General features: G+C 50.5%; 1 protein-coding gene across 1 annotated transcript; it reads left to right on the plus strand.

The window, feature by feature from the left end:
* The first annotated feature begins 1,027 nt into the window (after positions 1-1,027).
* Positions 1,028-23,819, plus strand: tm4sf21b (transmembrane 4 L six family member 21b). Its single transcript, XM_072493341.1, has 5 exons — positions 1,028-1,456; positions 17,177-17,242; positions 19,501-19,658; positions 20,578-20,779; positions 23,540-23,819. The coding sequence occupies exons 1-5, from the start codon at positions 1,277-1,279 to the stop codon at positions 23,549-23,551; spliced, it is 618 nt and encodes a 205-aa protein (XP_072349442.1). The 5' UTR covers positions 1,028-1,276; the 3' UTR covers positions 23,552-23,819.
* Positions 23,820-23,940: the final 121 nt, after the last annotated feature.

A 23,940-nucleotide genomic window follows, 5' to 3' on the forward strand; every position in this document is an offset into this window, starting at 1 on the left:
GGTTTGGTGGATTGGCCGTGCTAAAATTGCTCTTTACTGTCCAAAGATGTGCAGGTTAGGTGGACTGGCCGTGCTAAAAGTGCCCCTTAGTGTCCAAAGATGTGCAGGTTAGGTGGATTGGCCGTGCTAAAATTGCCCCTTAGTGTCCAAAGATGTGCAGGTTTGGTGGATTGGCCGTGCTAAAATTGCCCCTTAGTGTCCAAAGATGTGCAGGTTAGGTGGACTGGCCGTGCTAAAAGTGCCCCTTAGTGTCCAAAGATGTGCAGGTTTGGTGGATTGGCCGTGCTAAAATTGCCCCTTAGTGTCCAAAGATGTGCAGGTTAGGTGGACTGGCCGTGCTAAAATTGCCCCTTAGTGTCCAAAGATGTGCAGGTTAGGTGGATTGGCCGTGCTAAAATTGCCCCTTAGTGTCCAAAGATGTGCAGGTTAGGTGGATTGGCCGTGCTAAAATTGCCCCTTAGTGTCCAAAGATGTGCAGGTTAGGTGGACTGGCCGTGCTAAAATTGCCTCTTAGTGTCCAAAGATGTGCAGGTTAGGTGGACTGGCCGTGCTAAAAGTGCCCCTTAGTGTCCAAAGATGTGCAGGTTAGGTGGATTGGCCGTGCTAAAATTGCCCCTTAGTGTCCAAAGATGTGCAGGTTTGGTGGATTGGCCGTGCTAAAAGTGCCCCTTAGTGTCCAAAGATGTGCAGGTTTGGTGGATTGGCCGTGCTAAAATTGCCCCTTAGTGTCAAAGATTACATGGGGTGACGGGGATAGGCGGGGGAGTGGGCCTATGTATGCCGCTCTTTCAGAGCGCCGGCGCAGACCCGATGGGCTGAATGGCCTCCTTCTGCACTGCAGGGATTCTGTGACTCACTACGTGGGGATCTCCCAAAACTGGGTCATTGCTCCCTTGCTGTTCCATGAGCTCATTCTATCAGATTGTTAATCATTTTACACATGAATAATCTATTGCTGGGCTCTGCAGTTCAAGGCTTCAGCGTCTGGCCTTTGCTCTCGAATGCTTCCTCCTTCCCTTTCGACTATTTTCCCCTTCATTGGCGGACATGTGAAGCAACGCAAACAGAGATAAAGGGAGAGAGAGAGAGAGAGGGTAAAAAAAAATCAGGCCCTCTGTACGTTCATTGGGCGAACCCTCCTCTTTATTGGCAGGAAATGTAGCAACCGACCTTATCGAAAGCTCCTTTCCGAACCTCTCGGTAAAACCTGACGATTTCCATTCAGGGCCACCGTTTCAATCAGTCGTCTCCCCCCCCCCCATCCCGCCGGAGCAGGATGTGCACAGGAAAATGCGCCAAGTGTATCGGGACCTCCCTGTACCCCCTTGCTGGCTGCTGTATTGTGGCCAACATCCTCCTCTTATTCCCCAACTTTGAAGTGGAATATGTGCAGGACACCGCCAAGTTGACACCGGAGATCTTGTACCTCGGTGGGATTTTCGGAGGCGGAATCCTGGTGAGCGATTATTTTAGCCTCCGTAAGGGGTGGGGGTGGGAGGGAGGGGGAGGGAGAGGGGGTGGGGGAGGGGGAGGGAGGGGGGGAGTCAACCCTGCCGGCCCCCCCACCCCCATTCAAACTTAAAATCATTACGTTGACGGATACGTTCTGTTCTTCTAAAGTAACCTGACAGGCAGTAACTGCGATGTTGCCCGTTGAATCGTTGCCCATTCAAAGCAACATCATGCCAGCAAGCAGGAGAGATTGGGTGAACTGCCTTTGCCAGGGGGTCGGGGTAGAGGTTGCCAACCCTCCATGGTTTCCCTGGCGCCGTAAGGATCCATCTCCAGCCTACTGCAGCGAGTAAGCCCAGGAGCACAGCAACAGGGCATTTAGAAAATGTGTTTTTTTCTTTCATTTACAATTGGCAATTGCATTTAACCCGTTTATTGCCTATTTGCTTATCCTACATCAAGGCTATTCGACCAAGTGCAGCGTTCGGAGATGGAAGAACATGCGTAACCCCCCCCCCCCGGCTATATCAGGGTTGGCAACCCGAGTTTGAGGTAGTCAGGAGTTAGGGGTGGAGTGCAGGCGGGGGAGTGGGTGGAGGAATAATTGTACTTTCGAGGTGGACGGAATATTTTCCCACCAGCTCAAGATGTGCTTGAAGGGACGGGTAGCCGAGTGTTATTTCGAAGTTGGAGAGAGGATATGGAGTTGATAATAATCTTTATTATTGTCACAAGTCGGCTTACACTAGCACTGTAATGATGTTACCGTGAAAATGCCCTCGTCGCCACACTTCCGGCGCCTGTTCGGGTACACAGAGGGAGAATTCAGAATGTCCAATTCACCCAACAAGCACGTCTCTCGGGACTTAATGCGCTCGCTGACCTGTACTGATAGAATTCCGGCAACCCCGCCATTTTAAAACTGATATTCTTTGTTTCCAGACCCCTCCAATGGCTTCCGTCCCTCCCTGTCTCTGGAACCTCCCCCAACGCCCACAGTCCTTCGAGATCTCCGGACTCCTGAATTTCGGGCCTCCGGCACATTCCTGGTTTGAATCGCTCCACCATTGGTGGCCGTCCCTTCAGCTAGCTGGGCCCCGAGATGCGGAATGCCCTCCCTACACCTCCTCTTCTCTCCCTCACCGTCCTCCCTGTACCGCTCCCCTTTGACCCAGCCGCTTTGACCGAACCTTGATCAACTCACCCTGTCTCCTTATATGGTTCGCTGTCATTTTCTTTCTTGTTTCTAATGCACCTGCAAAGTCTTTTCAACCGTCAGGTGTCTATTTAACTTGACTGACGTCTCTTTCTGGGGAATGATAGAATATTTCCAGGTGACTACATTAGAGAAAGCAACTGAGAGTGATTTAGCCACAAGTAGACACAGAATGATGGAATAGGTGCACCGCAGTGCAGAAGGAGGCCATTCGGCCCATCGAACCTGCACTGACCCTCTGAAACAGCGGCCTAATTAGGCCCACTCCCCCGCCCGATCCCCTCAACCCAGTGACCCCATCTAACCTTTTGGACACGAAGGGACAATTTAGCACGGCCAATCCCCACCCCTAACCTGCACATCTTTGGACTGTGGGAGGAAACCGGAGCACCCGGAGGAAAACCCACGCAGACACGGGGAGAACGTGCAAACTCCACCCAAGGCCGGAATGGAACACGGCTCCCTGCCGCTGTGAGGCGGCGATGCCAACCACTTTGCCACCGTGCTGCCCACAGAGCATCATATGTCTGCACATTGGCTTAAATTGGACATTGAGGAGTGTGGGGGGGGGGGGGGTGGGGGGTTGGCGGGGTGGGGGTGAAAGGCTTCAGGGAGCTGAAGAGAATATTCATGCGAGCTTGTTGGGTCGAGAGATTATTTTCCTGCACTTGTACACACCCTTCCCCACATATATACACCGGTGTACGCTTGCTCATCATTTATTGTAAGGGGGATGGGGGTCTTTTATTGATGTTCTGTCTCAGGAATACTGGCATTGCCGGCTAGGCCAGCATTGTTGCTGCCCATCCCTAACTGCCCTGGAGAGGGTGGTGGTGAGCCGCCATTTTGAACCACTGCAGTCCACGTGGCGTAGGCGCACCCGCAGCGGGCGGGAGTTCCAGGGTATTGACCAAGCGAGAATGAAGGGTTTGGAGTCGGGAAGCCTTGTCACAACTTGCACAAGGGGGCCTTGGTGACACCTCGTGTACCGAGTAGAGTTTTTCAGATTTCCTTCTCGAAGGAAGGACCTCCTTGCCGTTCAGAGAAGGTTGGTCGCTGGGATGACGGGGGGTTTGTCCTCTGAGGATAGGCCGAGCAGAATGGGCCTACACTCACTGGAGTTCAGCAGATCGAGAGGCGATCTTATTGAAACAGGATTCTGAGGGGCGGTTTGACAGGGTGGATGCTGGGGGAATCTACAACTCGGGGGCACAGTTTCAACGGGGCCTCCTATCAAGACGGGGATCAGGATTTTGACCTCTCCGAGGCCTGTTCGTGTTTGGAGCAGCAGTGGCTGGTCATATGAAGGCTCAGTTAGATTTTTTTTAACTTCAAGGGGGTCAAGGGTTACGGGGAACAGACAGCAAAGCGGCGTTAAGGCCACAATCAGACCCACAGTTGCCAAATCTGGTTGGATGTATTCCTGGAGGTTTGTTACATGGTCCCTTGTCACCATCACCACCCTCCCCTCCCCCTCCTCCCCCTGCCAAATAGCCTCTTCGTTACCCATCTCCGATTAATAAACACGGGTCTTTCAAACCTATTCTTGGAAAAACTACACTTGGCCTATGTCTAACTCCCTGAGACGTTCGTCCCAGCTGTATCCGGGAGACCCATCTTTACTTCCTGGAGAGTCCAGGGCAACCTGGAGGGTTGGGAACCACGAACGGATCAGCCCTGTCTTGATCGTGTTGGAGGGCGGTGCAAGTTGAATTGAAATGAAATGAAAATCGCTTATTGTCACAAGTAGGCTTCAAATGAAGTTACTGTGAAAAGCCCCTAGTCGCCACATTCCGGCGCCTGTTCGGGGAGGCTGTTACGGGAATCGAACCGTGCTGCTGGCCTGCCTTGGTCTGCTTTCAAAGCCAGCGATTTCGCCCAGTGCTAAACAGCCCCATCAGCCCCAAGTCCGAAGTGAGACGGGGAAATGGCCAATTCCTGCTCCGATTTCTTCGTAACCTTGTCCTCACACTCGACCAGTATTTTGCGCTGTTCTAAACAAGCTGGTGTGGGCAGCGCAGAAGCAAAGGAAATGGACATTGACGTCCAGATATTACGAACCAGGATTATAGGGACCAGGCCCGAGGATCAATGAGTAACCATTAACCAGTGAATACACAGCCTTTCGGTAGCAATTACTCAAAGTCTAACAAACGCACTCTTTGCTCTTTCCCCTCTGTTAGCTAAGTTACACCGTCTTGAGAAATCTTAGATTTGTTTATGGTCGGCGCAGTGGGTTAGCACTGCTGCCTCACGGCGCCGAGGACCCGGGTTCAAATCCCGGCCTTGGGTCACTGTCCGTGTGGAGTTTGCACATTCTCCCCGTGTTTGCGTGGATTTCGCCCCCACAACCCAAAGATGTGCAGGCTACCAGTTCAAAGTGAGAGGGGAAAAGTTTAAGGGAGATATGCGTGGAAAGTTCTTTACGCAGAGGGTGGTGGGTGCCTGGAACGCATTGCCGGCACGAGACGGGCACGACAGTGTCATTTAAGATGTATCTAGACAGATACATGAATGGGCAGGGAGCAGAGGGATACAGATCCTTAGAAAATAGGCGACAGTTTTAGATTGAGGATCTGGGTCGGCGCAGGCTGGGAGGGCCGAAGGGCCTGTTCCTGTGCTGTGATTTTTCTTTGTTCTTTGTTCTAGGTGGATTGGCCACGCTAAATTGCCCCTTAATTGGATAAAATGAATTGGGTACTCTAAATTTATTTTTAAAAAAGATATGTTTATTGTCACATGTAGCGAGGTACAGTGAAAAGTATTTTTCTGCGAGCAGCTCAAACAGATCATTAAGTACATGAAAAGAAAAAAAGAAAATATAATAGGACAACACAAGGTACACAATGTTGGATTGGATTGGATTGGATTTGTTTATTGTCACGTATACCGAGGTACAGTGAAAAGTATTTTTCTGCGAGCAGCTCAACAGATCATTAAGCACATGAGAAGAAAAGGGAATAAAAGAAAATACATAATAGGGCAACACAACATATACAATGTAACTACATAAGCACTGGCATCGGATGAAGCATACAGGGTTCAGAGTTAATGAAATCAGTCCATAAGAGGGTCGTTTAGGAGTCTGGTGACAGCGGGGAAGAAGCTGTTTTTGAGTCTGTTCGGACGTGTTCTCAGACTTCTGTATCTCCTGCCCGATGGAAGAGGTTGGAAGAGTGAGTAAGCCGGGTGGGAGGGATCTTTGATTATACTGCCCGCTTTCCCCAGGCAGCGGGAGGTGTAGATGGAGTCAATGGATGGGAGGCAGGTTCGTGTGATGGACTGGGCGGTGTTCACGACTCTCTGAAGTTTCTTGCGGTCCTGGGCCGAGCAGTTGCCATACCAGGCTGTGATGCAGCCCGATAGGATGCTTTCTATGGTGCATCTGTAAAAGTTGGTAAGAGTCAATGTGGACATGCCGAATTTCCTTAGTTTCCTGAGGAAGTATAGGCGCTGTTGTGCTTTCCTGGTGGTAGCGTTGACGTGTGTGGACCAGGACAGATTTTTGGAGATGTGCACCCCTAGGAATTTGAAACTGCTCACCATCTCCACCTCGGCCCCCTTGATGCTGACAGGGGTGTGGACAGTACTTTGCTCCCTGAAGTCAATTAACCTTATTGTTCAATTGGAAGCTTATACAAACGCCAATCGAAATGCCAAAGGGAAGCTTTCAGAATTAACTTACGGTTAGTTAGCATTGTCCTCATCAAACTTATTTAATGTATTAGCCGGGGAAAGTCTTTGCCCAGCCTCCACCCTGTAATGTCATCAGCCAGTCGTCATCGGAGAGTCATCACGACACTTGGCCCATTGATACACCCCCGTTCCCTCCGCCAGCAGTGACGGACCTGTGACCACCGATACCTCACCCCGGAGTTAAGCTGGTCGCGATCACCCCGGCCCCAACCCGGTCCAGCCCCAGGTCAGAGAGGCAGAATCTTCACTTTGGGCTGTTATAACCGAGCTGACGTAACAATTGCTCACGGGCGCTATTACACATCTGAAACGCGAGTGGACGGAGATGTTTGTTTAGATACCTCGAGGAACAGATAGTGTAGATGTGGGGCAGGGAGGGGGGGGGGTGAGAACTGCTTCCACTGGGAGCCTACCATTGAGGATTTTCTGTCCGTTTCCACCAACGGGATAGAATAGAATCACAGCAGTGCAGAAGGAGGCCATTCGGCCCATCGGGTCTGCGCCCATGCTCGCTGAAAGAGCACCCTACCTGGTCCCTATCCCAGTAACCCCACCTAATCTTTTGGACACTAAGGGCAATTTAGCCCGGCCAATCCCTCTAACCTGCACGTCTTTGGATTGTGGGAGGAAACCGGAGACCCGGAGGAAACCCACGCACACACGGGGAGAAGGTGCAGACTCCCCACAGACAGTGACCCAAGGCCGGAATCAAATCCGGGTCCCTGGCGGTGTGAGGCAGACGTGCTAACCCACTGTGTCAGCATGCCGCCCCAGTCCCATTGCCGGAGACCCCCGAAACACATAACGCACACAAACTGGGGTTGAAGTTTGTACCTTTCTTTCACGATTGCTGCTGGGTCAGTTCTTAATTTCAGAACTGAGATTGACAAGTTGTGTTTTCAGGGAGATGGGGCAGAGGTGGAGTTAGGTTACAGATCAGCCCTGACCTTTTTGGCTCGCAAAACAGGTTCAAAGGGCTGAATGGACTCCTCCCTTGCTGCACCATTCCATGACCCCGATCGGGAAAAAGGAGGGAGGGCTTCAGGCATTTGGATAATTGGAGCGCATTCTGGGGAAGGTGAGACCTGTACAAGCAGGGCGGGTTGCATCTGAACCAGAGGGGCACCAATATCCTGGGAGGGAGGTTTGCTAGTACTCTTCGGGAGGGTTTAAACTAATTTGGCAGGGGAATGGGAACCGGATTTGTAGTCCAGCAACTAAGGTAGCCGATATTCAGGACGCCAAAGCATGTAATGAGGCAGTGGGGAAGGGAACACTGACAAAGGAGAGTACTTTCAGGCACGGAGATGGGTTGAAGTGTGTACACTTCAACGCAAGAAGCATCAGGAATAAGGTGGGTGAACGTAAGGCATGGATCGGTACTTGGGACTACGATGTGGTGGCCATCACGGAAACTTGGATAGAAGAGGGGCAGAAATGGTTGTTGGAGGTCCCTGGTTATAGATGTTTCAATAAGATTAGGGAAGGTGGTAAAAGAGGTGGGGGGGGGGGTTGTTGGTGGCATTGTTAATTAGAGATAGTATAACAGCTGCAGAAAGGCAGTTCAAGGAGTATCTGCCTACTGAGGTAGTATGGGTTGAAGTCAGAAATAGGAAAGGAGCAGTCACCTTGTTAGGAGTTTTCTATAGGCCCCCCAATAGTAGCAGAGATGTGGAACATAGAACATAGAACATAGAAAATACAGCACAGAACAGGCCCTTCGGCCCACGATGTTGTGCCGAACCTTTGTCCTAGATTAATCATAGATTATCATTGAATTTACAGTGCAGAAGGAGGCCATTCGGCCCTTTGAGTCTGCACCTGCTCTTGGAAAGAGCACCCTACCCAAACTCAACACCTCCACCCAACACCAAGGGCAATTTGGACATTAAGGGCAATTTATCATTAGCCAATTCACCTAACCCGCACATCTTTGGACTGTGGGAGGAAACCGGAGCACCCGGAGGAAACCCACGCAGACACGGGGAGGACGTGCAGACTCCGCACAGACAATGACCCAAGCCGGAATCGAACCTGGGACCATGGATCTGTGAAGCAATTGTGCTATCCACAATGCTACCGTGCTGCCCTTAAGAACAAATAAATCTACACTATATCATTTTCCCGTAATCCATGTACCTATCCAACAGCTGCTTGAAGGTCCCTAATGTTTCCGACTCAACTACTTCCACAGGCAGTGCATTCCATGCCCCCACTACTCTCTGGGTAAAGAACCTACCTCTGATATCCCTCTTATATCTTCCACCTTTCACCTTAAATTTATGTCCCCTTGTAATGGTGTGTTCCACCTGGGGAAAAAGTCTCTGACTGTCTACTCTATCTATTCCCCTGATCATCTTATAAACCTCTGTGGAGGAACAGATTGGGAAACAGATTTTGGAACAGTGCAGACGTCACAGGGTAGTAGTCGTGGGTGACTTTAACTTCCCAAACATTAAGTGGAAACTCTTTAGATCAAATAGTTTGGATGGGGTGGTGTTTGTGCAGTGTGTCCAGGAAGCTTTTCTAACACAGTATGTAGATTGTCCGACCAGAGGGGAGGCAATATTGGATTTGGGACTTGTTATAACCTGCCTGCTGACCATTGGCTGGGGACTAATGACAATCCCACAATCCTGTGGGAGTATGAGCTTCCCCAATGAGGGGGGCGGAGAAACCATTAGTAAACTCCAAGTATAAATAAAGCTGGCCAGTTTGGAACCAGCAGGAAGGAGTGTGCAGCAAGGGAAGTTGCTGCTGCTGTTTTATATATATATATATATATATATATATATATATATATATGTATTGTAAATAAATGTTATTACTTTGTATCCTTAAAACTCGTGCTGGATTCTTCGTGGCCCTCACAAAAGTACTTGGTAATGAACCAGGGCAAGTGATAGATTTGTTAGTGGGGGAGCATTTTGGAGATAGTGACCACAATTCTGTGACTTTCACTTTAGTAATGGAGAGGGATAGGTACGTGCAACAGGGCAAGGTTTACAATTGGGGGAAGGGTAAATACGATGTTGTCAGACAAGAATTGAAGTGCATAAGTTGGGAACATAGGCTGTCAGGGAAGGACACAAATGAAATGTGGAACTTGTTCAAGGAACAGGTACTACGTGTCCTTGATATTATGTCCCTATCAGGCAGGGAAGAGATGGTCGAGTGAGGGAACCATGGTTGACAAGAGAGGTTGAATGTCTTGTTAAGAGGAAAAAGGAGACTTATGTAAGGCTGAGGAAACAAGATTCAGACAGGGCGCTGGAGGGATACAAGATAGCCAAGAGGGAACTGAAGAAAGGGATTAGGAGAGCTAAGAGAGGGCATGAACAATCTTTGGCGGGTAGGATCAAGTAAAACCCCAAGGCCTTTTACACATATGTGAGAAATATGAGAATGACTAGAGCGAGGGTAGGTTCTATCAAGGACAGTAGCGGGAGATTGTGTATTGAGTCTGAAGAGATAGGAGAGGTCTTGAACGAGTACTTTTCTTCTGTATTTGCAAATGAGAGGGGCCACATTGTTGGAGAGGACAGTGTGAAACAGACTGGTAAGCTCGAGGAAATACTTGTTAGGAAGGAAGATGTGTTGGGCATTTTGAAAAACTTGAGGATAGACAAATCCCCCGGGCCTGACGGGGTATATCCAAGGATTCTATGGGAAGCAAGAGACAAAATTGCAGAGCCGTTGGCAATGATCTTTTCGTCCTCACTGTCAACAGGGGTGGTACCAGGGGATTGGAGAGCGGCGAATGTCGTGCCCCTGTTCAAAAAAGGGACTAGGGATAACCCTGGGAATTACAGGCCAGTTAGTCTTACTTCGGTGGTAGGCAAAGTAATGGAAAGGGTACTGAAGGATAGGATTTCTGAGCATCTGGAAAGACACTGCTTGATTTGGAATAGTCAGCACGGATTTGTGAGGGGTAGGTCTTGCCTTACAAGTCTTATTGAATTCTTTGAGGAAGTGACCAAGCATGTAGATGAAGGTAAAGCAGTGGATGTAGTGTACATGGATTTTAGTCAGGCATTTGATAAGGTTCCCCATGGTAGGCTTATGCAGAAAGTAAGGAGGCATGGGATAGTGGGAAATTTGGCCAGTTGGATAACGAACTGGCTAACCGATAGAAGTCAGAGAGTAGTGGTGGATGGCAAATATTCAGCCTGGATCCCAGTTACCAGTGGCGTACCGCAGGGATCAGTTCTGGGTCCTCTGCTGTTTGTGATTTTCATTAATGACTTGGATGAGGGAGTTGAAGGGTGGGTTAGTAAATTTGCAGACAATACGAAGATTGGTGGAGTTGTGGATAGTGAGGAGGGCTGTTGTCGGCTGCAAAGAGACATAGATAGGATGCAGAGCTGGGCTGAGAAGTGGCAGATGGAGTTTAACCCTGAAAAGTGTGAGGTTGCCCATTTTGGAAGGACAAATATGAATGCGGAATATAGGGTTAACGGTAGAGTTCTTGGCAATGTGGAGGAGCAGAGAGATCTTGGGGTCTATGTTCATACATCTTTGAAAGTTGCCACTCAAGTGGATAGCGCTGTGAAGAAGGCCTATGGTGTGCTAGCGTTCATTAACAGAGGGATTGAATTTAAGAGCCGTGAGGTGATGATGCAGCTGTACAAAACTTTGGTAAGGCCACATTTGGCGAACTGTGTACAGTTCTGGTCGCCTCATTTTAGGAAGGATGTGGAAGCTTTGGAAAAGGTGCAAAGGAGATTTACCAGGATGTTGCCTGGAATGGAGAGTAGATCTTACGAGGAAAGGTTGAGGGTGCTAGGCCTTTTCTCATTCGAACGGAGAAGGATGAGGGGCGACTTGATAGAGGTTTATAAGATGATCAGGGGAATAGATAAGAGTAGACAGTCAGAGACTTTTTCCCCGAGTGGAACAAACCATTACAATGGGACATAAATTTAAGGTGAATGGTGGAAGATATAGGGGGGATGTCAGAGGTAGGTTCTTTACCCAGAGAGTAGTGGGGGCATGGAATGCACTGCCTGTGGAAGTAGTTGAGTCGGAAACATTAGGGACCTTCAAGCAGCTATTGGATAGCTACATGGATTACGGTAGAATGATATAGTGTAGATTAATTTGTTCTTAAGGGCAGCACGGTAGCATTGTGGATAGCACAATTGCTTCACAGCTCCAGGGTCCCAGGTTCGATTCCGGCTTGGGTCACTGTCTGTGCGGAGTCTACACATCCTTCCCGTGTGTGCATGGGTTTCCTCCGGGTGCTCCGGTTTCCTCCCACAGTCCAAAGATGTGCAGGTTAGGTGGATTGGCCATGATAAATTGCCCTTAGTGTCCAAAATTGCCCTTAGTGTTGGGTGGAGGTGTTGATCTTGGGTAGGGTGCTCTTTCCAAGAGCCGGTGCAGACTCAATGGGCCGAATGGCCTCCTTCTACACTGTAAATTCTATGATAATCTATGATTAATCTAGGACAAAGGTTCGGCACAACATCGTGGGCCAAAGGGCCTGTTCTGTGCTGTATTTTTCTATGTTCTATGTTCTAAACATATGCAGAGATTGCTTTTGACAAAGGAAGTTTATGTAGTTCGTCTGTGTTAAAAAAAATCATAGTCTTATCACAAAAACAAACTAGTTAGTCATTAACGGCAGGTTTCACCCAAGTGATAAGTAGGCCCATAATAAATAAATGTGCACCTTATCACAGTTCCTTACTGACTCCAGTGGGATTTCCCCTGGGAAGAGGGAAATATTCTTCCAAGCAGCGATATTCAAGCTTTCCCAGGTCTCAGGGCAGATGTTATCATTGCAAAGATGATGTGAAAGAGAATAGAGCCTGGAGGAGGCCTCAAGCCTGATCCACAATCCAATGTGATCATGGCTGAATTTCTACGTCAACTCTACTTTCCCCCCGCCCAGCCCTATATTCCCTCAGTGTCCGAAAAAAAATCTATCATCAACTCGAATATGCTCAGTGACACAGTATCCACATCCGGGTCAAGAATTCCAAATATTCACAACCCTCCGAGTGATGAAGTTTCACATCTGAGTCCAAAATGGCCGCTGCCTCATCCCGAGATTGTGAGTTCTAGACTATTCCATTCACAGGAGTCCCAAGAACGTTTTAAACAGAGAGGTTTATTTACCAAATAAAGGGAAGGGTGCAAAGCGATGGGGATTACATCTAGACCCAGCCGGACCACCCGAAGATGACGGTCCCCATCCGGGCCGTTTTAACGAGCCCCGATCTCTCACCTCCGCTCCTCAGCAGGGGATCTCGTACTCCACCAGCCCCACGGGCAGATCAATTGGGTCGTCCCCGTGGATCTCATGAGGGTAATTGCATCTCCACCGCCCTCAACCCAAAGTCCGCAAGTCCCTCTGTCGTAGACGGTGGAGGTGGCGTGCTTCTTCACTTTGCCCGTGCTTGTACTTCCATTGGTCGAGGGGCTGGGTCGGTGGGGGCGTGTAACACTTTGGGGAGCATCGCTTCTGCGCCGATCGTCTGGGGGAGGGGGGGGGTTGCTGTCGGCGAACGCTCCATGTCTAGCCCTGAGTCTTCCACCTCACGCATCTCTGTGTCCTGACCCCTGGGGGGGGGAGGGTTGTTGCCTCTCGCCCTTAGGGTGACGGGCAGGAGGGATGGAGGGCTGACTCATCCGGCAGAGCAGCTCCTGGTATGGGCTCTCTGCCTTCCAGCTGGTCCACATTGTGGTATGTGCGCTACACACATGCTGTCACACTGTCCGCTCCTTGGCTGACACCAGGTACCATACCTGTCCAGCCTCTTCCGGCACTACTGCCCGCTCCTCATGGTGGGGCCCACGGCGCTCACGGCCTCTGCCACCCTCGCCCAGGCCCGGTTAACGTTGGCGGGTGACAGCATCCTTCCCACCCCGGGAAACAGGGTGTCCCGCCTCTCCTCCACGACATCCAACAGTGTCTCGAGCTCTCATCCGCGACTCCCGGGACGCTCTCCGGGGTGGCATCTTGCCGGCTGGAATGAGAGTGTGTGGGGGTGAGGGATATCCGCGGCTCCAGCTTGTCAGGCTCTCCGGTGCCACTCCCGACCGCAGCCAATCCGGCGCGGGCTGGCGTGAGATGGAATCGAACTGGGTCCATGTGGCCGGATCCTGACCCATTGGCAGATCCTGAATTACTCCGGGATCGGCTCCGCCATCAAGATCCTGGATCACCCACCATTCCATCCCGGAGTCGGCACTTAGCCTCCCTCACAGAGACCGACCCCCCCCCCCCCCCCCACCCAACACCTCTGACAATGCAGCACCCCCTCACTCCCCCGACACCTCTGACAATGCAGCACCCCCTCACCCCCCCGACACCTCTGACAATGCAGCACCCCCTCACCCCCCCAACACCTCTGAAAATGCAGCACCCCCTCACCCCCCCGACACCTCTGACAATGCAGCACCCCCTCAACCCCTCCCCCAACACCTCTGACAATGCAGCACCCCCTCACCCCCCCCACCTCTGACAATGCAGCACCCCCTCACCCCCCCCCAACACCTCTGACAATGCAGCACCCCCTCACCCCCCCACCACTGACAATGCAGCACCCCCTCACCCCCCCGACACCTCTGACAATGCAGCACCCCCTCCCCCCCTCCCCCAACACCTCTGACAATGCAGCACCCCCTCACCCCCCCGACACCTCTGACAATGCAGCACCCCCTCCCCCCCCTCCCCCAACACCTCTGACAATGCAGCACCCCCTCACCCCCCCCCCCAACACCTCTGACAATGCAGCGCCCCCTCATGCACGGCAGGGTGGGGGGGGCGGGGGGGGGTGCTGGCCTGGAGTTTGGTGTCCGAGTCTCTCTGAGCTGGGGCTTGAATCCAGGACTTTCAGTCTCGGAGGGTAAAGGCTGGCAATGGGAGACAAGGAGGGCAGGAAGGGATTGACGGGCACTCGCAGAGCGGTGGCAGGCTGGCAAAGAGCGAAACCGGACCCGTCAGCTGCCTTTAAAAAAACCCTGTCACGGGATGAGGGCATCGCTGGGCGAGGTCAGCATTTACTGCCCGTCCCTAACTGGCCTTGAACCGCCTGTCTCGCTCGCCCATTTCAGAGGGGCAGTCCAGAGTCAACCCCATTGGCCGTGGGGTCTGGAGTCACGTGTAGGCCAGACCGGGGTAAGGACGGCAGATTTCCTTCCCTAAAGGGGACATCGGTGAACCCGGTGGATTTTTGTAACAACCGGCGACAGTTTCTTGGTCACCGTTACTGAGACGAGTTTTCAATTCGAGATTTTAATCATTGGATTGAGACCCCTCCAGCTGCGGCTGTGGGATTCAAACCCGTCTGCCCCTGCCCCAGAACATCAGCTGTGCCGACTGTCGGAGAGTCCCCAGCATTTGTGGATAGTCCCTAACTTTCAATTTTCCCTTCTGAACTGCCGTGGCTTAATTCCTGGAAACCTCTTGAGTCACGCTGCAAAAAAGAGGCTCAATTAAAGGCACAGAGGGCCTTTTGTTAACCCTCCCCCCCGCACACACACACACACACACACACACACAGCTAGATTTCTAACACTTCCTCCTTGCAGACAGTCCCTTTAAGAAATAAAGGCACAGATTTAAATTCCGTCTGGAACCTGCTGTGTGTGGAAATCGAAATATTTCCTTCCGCAATGTGACAGCCCCGGCTGGGATTTTTTCCCTCTTTCCGGAATCTCAGCCGTTGTGCTCTGATCGGAGGTTGGAGGGTTTGAACCTGCGGAGGGTGGAGAGGATTCAGTGGCAGGTGGCAGCTTGCGCAGCCGTCTTATACCTGCTGGCCTTGGAGTCAGGTACGTCCCCTCTCGCTCGAGCTTCAGTCTGACTGGACTCCCCTTTAAGGCCGGGAGTGTAACGGGGGCTCCCAATTGGCCGCGATCCCTGTGGCCAACAGAGGTTGGCATAGTGGCGATGTCACAATCGCAGTGCTCGGTCAGCTTGCTTAGGCGCCAAAGATTCTGTGACCGATCCCCCCGGGATTCTCCAGGCCTTGTTGAACCTGCGCCTTTGGACAGTTACCGATGGTTTGGGGTCAGAGTGGTCCGCCACGAGTGGCATCAGCTCGTCAAAGGTTGTGGAATGTGGGGCCGCAGGGTAGGTCAGGCTTTTAATGATGCCAAAGTTAGGGGCCGGTCAGGAGTATCACCTTCTGGTAGTCCTCACACTTTGCGAGGGTTGGGATAAGATGCCTTAATAGGAAAGGGAAAGATGTCTGGAGACTGAATACCGGGTGCTGGACTGCGGAGGATGGCCACCGTTCACCGCGATTTGCCGTCACACTTAATTCGTAGCGGCCTGGAGGCGGGCCCGTATTTCACATGCTCTTCCCTGCCCAACAGGTGGGGGCAAAGTTCAGGCCCATGAGCCCGAATGGAATTCTGGAACAGGTAGAAGGGGGGGGGGCGGAGAAAATGAGCGATTAGAGCTGGATTGGCAGTTCCCTGGGGTTGTACTGGCATTGGCCGCAATCATAGATTATCATAGAATTTACAGTGCAGAAGGAGGCCATTCGGCCCATCAAGTCTGCACCGGCTCTTGGAAAGAGCCCCCTACCCAAGGTCAACACCTCCACCCTATCCCCGTAACCCAGTAACCCCACCCAGCACTAAGGGCAATTTTGGACACTAAGGGCAATTTAGCAAGACCAATCCACCTAACCTGCACATCTTTGGACTGTGGGAGGAAACCGGAGCACCCGGAGGAAACCCACGCACACACGGGGAGAACGTGCAGACTCCGCACAGACAGTGACCCAAGCTGGAATCGAACCTGGGACCCTGGAGCTGTGAAGCAATTGTGCTATCCACAATGCTACCGTGCTGCCATCTCTCAGTGGGCAAAGCAAACACGCCCCAGTTCCCAACCTAACAAAGATTGTGGTTGTCCCCCAATCACATGGTGACAGCTGACAATTTATGGCAATCATCGCACACAGGAATTGAAATGGCCAACGTGACTCACGATCGTGAACTGGTTGTCCATTCAAAGCCGCCCTCATTTTGGATAAGACGGGATAAATGCAGGAAACGTGGCGGCCTCCGCTGAAAGTGGATTTTTCAGAAATAGCGTGGTCGCGAAATAAATGAAACAAGTGTTTCTGATTTGTGACATAAGGGCGGCACGGTGCCGCAGTGGTTAGCACTGCTGCCTCATGGCGCCGAGGTCCCGGGTTCGATCCCGGCTCTGGGCCCACTGTCCGTGTGGAGTTTGCACATTCTCCCCGTGTCTGCGTGGGTTTCGCCCCCACAACCCAAAGATGTGCAGGGTAGGTAGATTGGCCACGCTAAATTGCCCCTTAATTGGAAAAAATGAATTGGGTACTCTAAATTTTAAGAAAATGATTTGTGACATAGCCCCTGGACAATCAGTGAAATAATAATAGAGTATGAAATAATGGAAGGAGTGGCGTAATTGTAAACATTTCGTTGTATATCGATTGGGAGATCCTGTGGTGCAGTAACGGTCCTGCCTCGAGGCTCTGGTTTCGAGGCCTACCTCAGGACTTGATGACCAGGAGAGTTTTGGTCACAATGTTGCCAAATAGATTATCACACTTGAAAATCCTGCCAACGTGTCTCCCTCCTACCTATAGGAGCACAAGTCCTGTTGATACACAGCGCTAAACTACACTGTGACATTCAGTGACTATACCATTAACAAAGCAGGCCCCAGCTCGACCCTCAACCTTCGCCCACACGTGTGCACCTGCTGGCAACGAAAGAGTGCCCTTGATTGCGAGAATAACTCCTTCTGCGACATTGTCTCCTCAGGGCCGTGTGAGCACATTCTAATTGTCTGTTCTTAACCATCTCTTCCGATAGATTTTGTTCCCGGCGATACACATTCACGCCACTGGCAATCGAGGATGCTGTGCAAACAGGTGTGGGGTGAGTTGATGGGGTTCTGGATTCTGGTTGCTGGAGTTCTGTGCGCTGGTCTGGTCTCCCGATTATAAAAAAGGACATGGGAGCACTTGAGAAGGTGGGGGTGCGGGGTGGGTGGGGGTGGGGGTGGGTGGGGGGGGGGGAGGTGGGGGGGGGGGGAGATACAGAAGGATAATGCCAGAACTGACAAGAGATTCTTAAAAAAGAAAAGGTTTATGGGGTTCACCTAATAGAGATGGGAATTCAAGAGAAACTTGTTTAGCTAGGGAATGATGATAACGCTGTAGGTTTTTCTTTATGTACCTTTCCGAGGGCTTTCAGAATTTGTCCTGTGTCCTGAATTTGAAACCGATCCTTTGGCTCCGACAAAATTCTGATTAAATACTGTGAAAAACTTTATCAACTAAATCCTTCGATCTTTGTGGTTCGAATGAGACTTAGACCCATAATTCAGATTGTGAATTCAAAGTTCATTTAAAGAGAAATATAAAGTAGCACAAAGTTTAGTGTGTTAAGAATTACACAACCAATTTAAGTTAACCAGTTGGGCTCACAATATAGCTCCACTATGCTTGCTGGAAGCCACATATATTCATAATGCAGGGAACTGTCCTCTGCAGGCAAAAGGAATAGGTCCAGGCATTGCACCTTATTTTGGATGAAGAAAAGCACCGGGGGGACAATAGCTCCATAGCGCATTTGCCATGGTAACTGCTTATCAACCAATCAGCACCCTTTTCCTCATGCAGTACAAATCGTTGTTCCCTTTGAAATTTGGCATTCTTGCGTCTGTCCTAATGAGTGGAAGACGCGAAACTTCGACAGCTGCGCAACACGCAGCGGCGGCGAGAGCGGAAGTTCACACCGGCGTGAACGTCCAGAAGGTTCCGGCTCTTGTCTCCTTTTTCAACGGTACCGCAGTTATAAAGCAGACCCGTGAGGTTTAAGGCGTTCACATGGATAAGCCTTTTTAACCTAGATTTACTTCAGTAATCACAATCAATTTTTTTTTTTTTTAAATAATATTTTATTGAAAATTTTTGGTCAACCAACACAGTACATTGTGCATCCTTTACACAACATTATAACAATACAGATAATAATGACCTTTTTTATTTAAACAAGAACAAAAGAAAACAACAACAAATAAATAAATATTAAATAACAAAAAAATAAAAACTAGCCCTAATTGGCAACTGCCTTGTCTCAGGCCACCCCCCCCCCCCCCCCCCCCCCCCAAGTCCTGGGCTGCTGCTGCTGCCTTCTTTTTTCCCCCATCTATCTTTCCGCAAGATATTCGACGAACGGTTGCCACCGCCTGGTAAACCCTTGAGCCGACCCCCTTAGGACGAACTTAATCCACTCTAACTTTATGAACCCCGCCATATCATTTATCCAGGTCTCCACCCCCGGGGGCTTGGCTTCTTTCCACATTAGCAATATCCTGCGCCGGGCTACTCGGGACGCAAAGGCCAAAACATCGGCCTCTCTCGCCTCCTGCACTCCCGGCTCTTGTGCAACCCCAAATATAGCCAGCCCCCAGCTTGGTTCGACCCGGACTCCTACTACTTTTGAAAGCACCTTTGTCACCCCCACCCAAAACCCCTGTAGTGCCGGGCATGACCAAAACATATGGGTATGATTCGCTGGGCTTCTCGAGCACCTCGCACACCTATCCTCCACCCCAAAAAATTTACTGAGCCGTGTTCCAGTCATATGTGCCCTGTGTAATACCTTAAACTGAATCAGGCTTAGCCTGGCGCACGAGGACGACGAGTTTACCCTGTTTAGGGCATCTGCCCACAGCCCCTCCTCGATCTCCTCCCCTAGCTCTTCTTCCCATTTCCCTTTTAGTTCGTCCACCATAGTCTCCCCTTCATCCCTCATTTCCCGAATCACAATCAATTTAATATTGCCCATACGAATTAGAACAAAATAATCTAAAAGCTGAAGTGTACTTATTACATTCAACAATTTTTTGTACACGAAACAGTCCTTGACTCGGGAGGAGTAGATGATTGAGCGTCGCGGCCATTGCTGACTTCAGCAGGCAAATAGTCAGGTTTGAGATTCCCTGTTTCCTTTGCAGCTTTGGTCTTTGCTGATTGGCTTATTCCACAACCAGAGCGAGAGGGTTATTCCTGCAAAAACAAACTGCTGGCCGAGTTTTTGCGTCTGTGTCTCACACACTCTGTCACCTGCAGCACTCGTTCACACACCCTTGAATGTCCTAATAAAGCTGTATCCCAATAATCTTCCAGATGTTCCTCTCCGTACTGTTTGCTGCTTTGGGAGTTCTGGGTTCGGCATACTGCGTAATTACTTCCTCGTTGGGCTTGGCGAATGGGCCACTATGCGATGTTGGAACAGGAAACTGGACAAGACCTTTCTCCTCTGACTCTACAAAGCTTAACCTGAAGTAAGACTCACAATAATAATAATCTTTATTATCGCCACAATTTGGCTTACATTAACACTGCGGTGAAGTTACTGTGACGCGCATCGGCGGGCGGGGAATTCTAGGCTCCAGTTCCGACACTCCACCGTCATCGCCTGCGCTTGGCACGGTGTGTGAGTTGGTAATGCTCGGTAACCGTGCAGTCACACGGTTGTAGATTACGGTTCCCACTCTGGGGGGGGGGGGGGGGGGGGGGGGCGCGGTGGGTGCGGCGCACTGTTGCAGGTGCCGTCTTTCAAATGAGACGCCCTCCTGCCCTCTCAGGCGGGTACAACAGCCACCATTTTGAAGAAGCCCAGGGGGGTTTCTCTCCCCCCTCCCCAGGTTCTCCAAGCCCACAGTTATCCCTCAATCAGCAAAACGTAAAACCAGATACATTCATTATCGCATTTCAGTCTGTGGGAGCTTGCTGTGCGTAAATCAGCTGCCAGTCTTCCTACATTATCTCAGCATTGACCACACTCCGTTCATGCATTTTCCGGTGTTTTGGGAGCATTCTGAGGATATGAAGAGTATGTTTCTTTGTATTGATATTTATACAGCAGCGTATGTTTGTGGCTACGAACAGGAATATTCAGTAGGTCAGGCAGCCTCTGTGTTCGACGACCTCCTTGTCAGCAGTTCTCGGAGTCCTTCTGGGGCGTCCCTGAGGAGCTGTCGTTAATATAAGACGAATAGATTGAACCTTCAGGACAAAACGGCCGTGCACAGGTTGAGACAAGGGCAGAGACAAGATGGAACTTAACGTGAACCATAATATGAATTATGACGTAGCGTAATGCATAACTCTTGTTTCCTGTCCTCTTTAGTTACATGTTTCAACTTTTCAATTTCCACCAATCTACAAGGATGCACTCCCTAAGATTAACTCAATGTTTAGTTTCTCCATCAGCGAGGAGAATTATCTCTTTCACTCCGAAATGTGGGACATGTGCAAGGAGCCGAAGGACGTGGTGCTGTTCAATGTGGTCCTCTTCGCCTTGCTGATAGGCTTCGGTGTCATCGAGCTGGTCCTGTGTCTGTTTCAGATGGTCAATGGTCTCTTTGGGTGTATCTGTGGAACGTGTGTGAAAAGGAGAGCGGTAAGTCCGAGTCATTAACGTCAACGCTTCAGCATTGACCGGGCAGCCAGTCCCTATCGGACTGCGCCACTCCCGATGAGTACGCAATGCCTGGCCGATTCACATCAGCATCCGTCAGCCTTGCCTCCCGAACAGATCCCTGCGCACGTGAGGCGGATAGTGTGATGATAAGTGGATTGTCATCTGTATTATCGTCTGTTATTATCACACTACCAGAAGGACGTGGAGGCTTTGGAGAGGGTGCAGAGGAGGTCTACCTGGATGTTGCCTGGTCTGGAGGGTGTTAGCTATGTGGAGAGGCTGAATAGACTCGAACTGTTTTCATTAGAAAGACGGAGGTTGAGGGACGACCTGATAGAGGTCTACAAGATTATGAGGGGCATGGATATAGTGGATGGGCAGGCACTCTTTCCCAGGGTGGAGGGCTCAGTCACCAAGGGGCATAGGTTCAAGGTCCGTGGGGTAAAGTTTAGAGGAGATGTGTGAGGCAGGTTTTTTACACAGAGGGTGGTGAGTGCCTGGAACGCGTGGCCAGGGGAGGCTGTGGAAGCAGATACATTAACAGCATTCAAAAGGCATCTTGACAAATACACGGATAGGATGGTATAGAGGGATACGGCACAAGGAAGTGCTGAGGGTTTTGGCAAAGGTTGATATCATGACCGGTACAGGCTTGGAGGGCCGAAGGGCCTGCTCCTGTGCTGTATGGTTCTTTGTTTGTATGTAAATAATAATATATGTATAACTGTTGTAGTTCCAGCATCCGACCACCAGGTGGTGTGAGTATGCAGACACGTGACCCAGACTCACCACGTGTTCCAGGAGAAGGTGGTAGTGAGGAGTTGATAGCAGTCGCATATTAAAGTAGCTCTGCAGTATCTTTGGAAATTCGTTAGTGCAGTGTTAGCAATAAATAACTTTGTTTACAATAGAAAGTCTAATGTTCTTTGTTCACGCTACAATATCAAGCTTTAATATTAGCCCAATCAAAGAACATTACAGATGGGAGAATATTTTAGACCTCAACATTAATGTGTTCAGTTCTGGGCACCACTTAAGAAGGATATATTGGCCACGGAGTGAGTGCATTGTAGTGTTACCAGAATTTACCTGGACTCGAAGGCTTAAATCACAAGAACAGATTACTCAACCCAGCAAATTTTCCCAGGCAATTTAGAAAATGATATAATCAAAGGTTTTAAGATGGCAAGAGTCCTGATAGAGAGACATCGCTCCTGGTCAGGGAATCTAGGACTAGGGTTCAGAGTCTAAGGGCGGGAATTACTGGTCTCGTCACGTCCGATTTGGTGATGCGACGAGGCTGTTAAATCTCGCGAGAGGTTTGAGCTGTCTCGCGAGATTCGACCAAACCTCGTGAGACGCCACGATCTGGATCTCGCCCTCACTGGGCGTGATCCAGATCTATATGTTTAATAAGCCGTCAGGCTAATTTAATTATGTCTGTGCCACTTTCTCCCCGGGCCCAGGAACTAACGACCCTCCCCAGCGAGGCCTTGACTGAGTAGTACTGGTAACAGCACCTGGGGTGGGGGCAGGTCCATCCAGGCCACTGGAGGCCCCCGGATGGTCTGGCTCGGGGAACGTGGTACCCTGGTACTCCCCCCAGCACCGTGACACTGCCAAGGTGCCCAGGTTGCACTGCCTGGTTGGCAGGGACACTGCCAGGGTGCCATTCTGGCAGTGCCAAGGAGCCCGGGTGTCAGGTTCCTGTGCAAGGGGTCTGGCCTTGACCTTAAGATGTGGGGTTCGAGGACCCTGGAAGAGGTAGGTTGGGTGCAGTGGTGGGGGGGGGGGGGTCATCTGGAGGCCCCAGTGGAGTCACTGAGGGGGTTGGAAAGATTGGGGACGCCTTAAAAAATGGTGCCCCCCCCCCCTCCCCATCCCGAGTACGCTTCCTGGTGAGCTGAGGCTTGTCAGTGCAGGAAATGATGTAAGTGCGGCCTCGACAGAGGGACGTTCCTCACCGAGGCCAAAAGAAACCCAGCAAAGTGCCGTCGAAAGAGGGGTGTCTCTCGGCGGCGAAAAGCAGCCTCTCCGTGCCGCTAAATCGCGTCCAGAGAGTCAGAGCCCGACCTTTCGGGAGCGAATCGAGGAAGCGCTTCCAGACACAAAGGGTGGGAGAAGTTTGGAATTCTCTCCAGCCGCAAACTGCAATTGATGCCGGAATCCATGGTTAATTTCAAAACTGAAAAGATTTTTGATATCCAAAGGTCAGAGGGTAAATGTGGCTCTGCTGGATGGTGGGTGGGTGAGGCTCAAGGAGCTGAGGGGCTAGTAAACCTGGAGCAATTAGATGTCCACATTTGGAAATATCCCCAAATCCAAATCGTTGATATGGATGGTGAACAGATTTGGGGGGGTCCACCTTGGAGAGAAGAAAACCAAGAGGAGATCTGATAGAGATGTTCAAAGCCATGAGGGGTCCGGGAGGAGTACATAGGGAGACGCAGTTCCCATTGGGGAGGGGGAAGGCATCGAGAACCAGGGGGCTGAGATTTGAGGTGATTGGCCAAGGAAGCAATGAGGAGAAACCTTTTCGCACAGCGAGCGTTTAGGATGGGGAATGTACTGTCAGAGCGTGTGGTGGGGGCAGGTCCAATCGAGGGAGTAGGGTATTTACCTGAAAACGTGAAACAATTGCAGCGGTAGGTGGGGGGGAGTGTTCGTACTGAGAGCCCTAGGGCTGAATGGTCTCCTTCTCTGCTGTAATCATTCTACGATTCTCTTCTACCTTTACAGGGCCCAGTGTAACCCGAGCCGGGTCGGAAAAGAAGTGCATTGATCTCCGACTGGCTAGAAGTCACTAAGTTAAATCGTACCGACGTCTTGCAAGGAAAATAATTTATCTTTGTCTTCAACGTGGTTTCCCAACCTGACGGTTCCAGAACTCGTTCAATTCTTCAGAGGTCCCTCTTTGCCTTTACAGCTCTGTTTCGATGTATCATGATTCATGTTTGTTAATCCCTGTGATGTTGGACCAGTTAATAATAAAACAGGAATCCTGATGTTTTGCTAAGTTCTTCAACTTTTCCAGCTTGACTTTATTTCACGTTTAGACTTCGGCGAAAGAGATTAATCCTGGCTCAGCATGTGAGCCCCAAGTACTATTGAGTTGGATGACCAGCCAAGATCGGAATGAA

The sequence above is a fragment of the Scyliorhinus torazame genome, chromosome 31 (assembly GCF_047496885.1).
Source record: "Scyliorhinus torazame isolate Kashiwa2021f chromosome 31, sScyTor2.1, whole genome shotgun sequence".
Lineage (NCBI taxonomy): Eukaryota > Metazoa > Chordata > Chondrichthyes > Carcharhiniformes > Scyliorhinidae > Scyliorhinus > Scyliorhinus torazame.

What these genes read in the sequence shown, in the direction of transcription:
- tm4sf21b (XM_072493341.1), top strand. Translation starts at nt 1,277, where the DNA reads ATGTGCACAGGAAAATGCGCCAAGTGTATCGGGACCTCCCTGTACCCC. An exon ending in TTTTCGGAGGCGGAATCCTG is followed by an intron (nt 1,457 to 17,176) that starts GTGAGCGATTAT and finishes CTCTTCCGATAG; the next exon opens with ATTTTGTTCCCGGCGATACA. An exon ending in TCTACAAAGCTTAACCTGAA is followed by an intron (nt 19,659 to 20,577) that starts GTAAGACTCACA and finishes CTCAATGTTTAG; the next exon opens with TTTCTCCATCAGCGAGGAGA.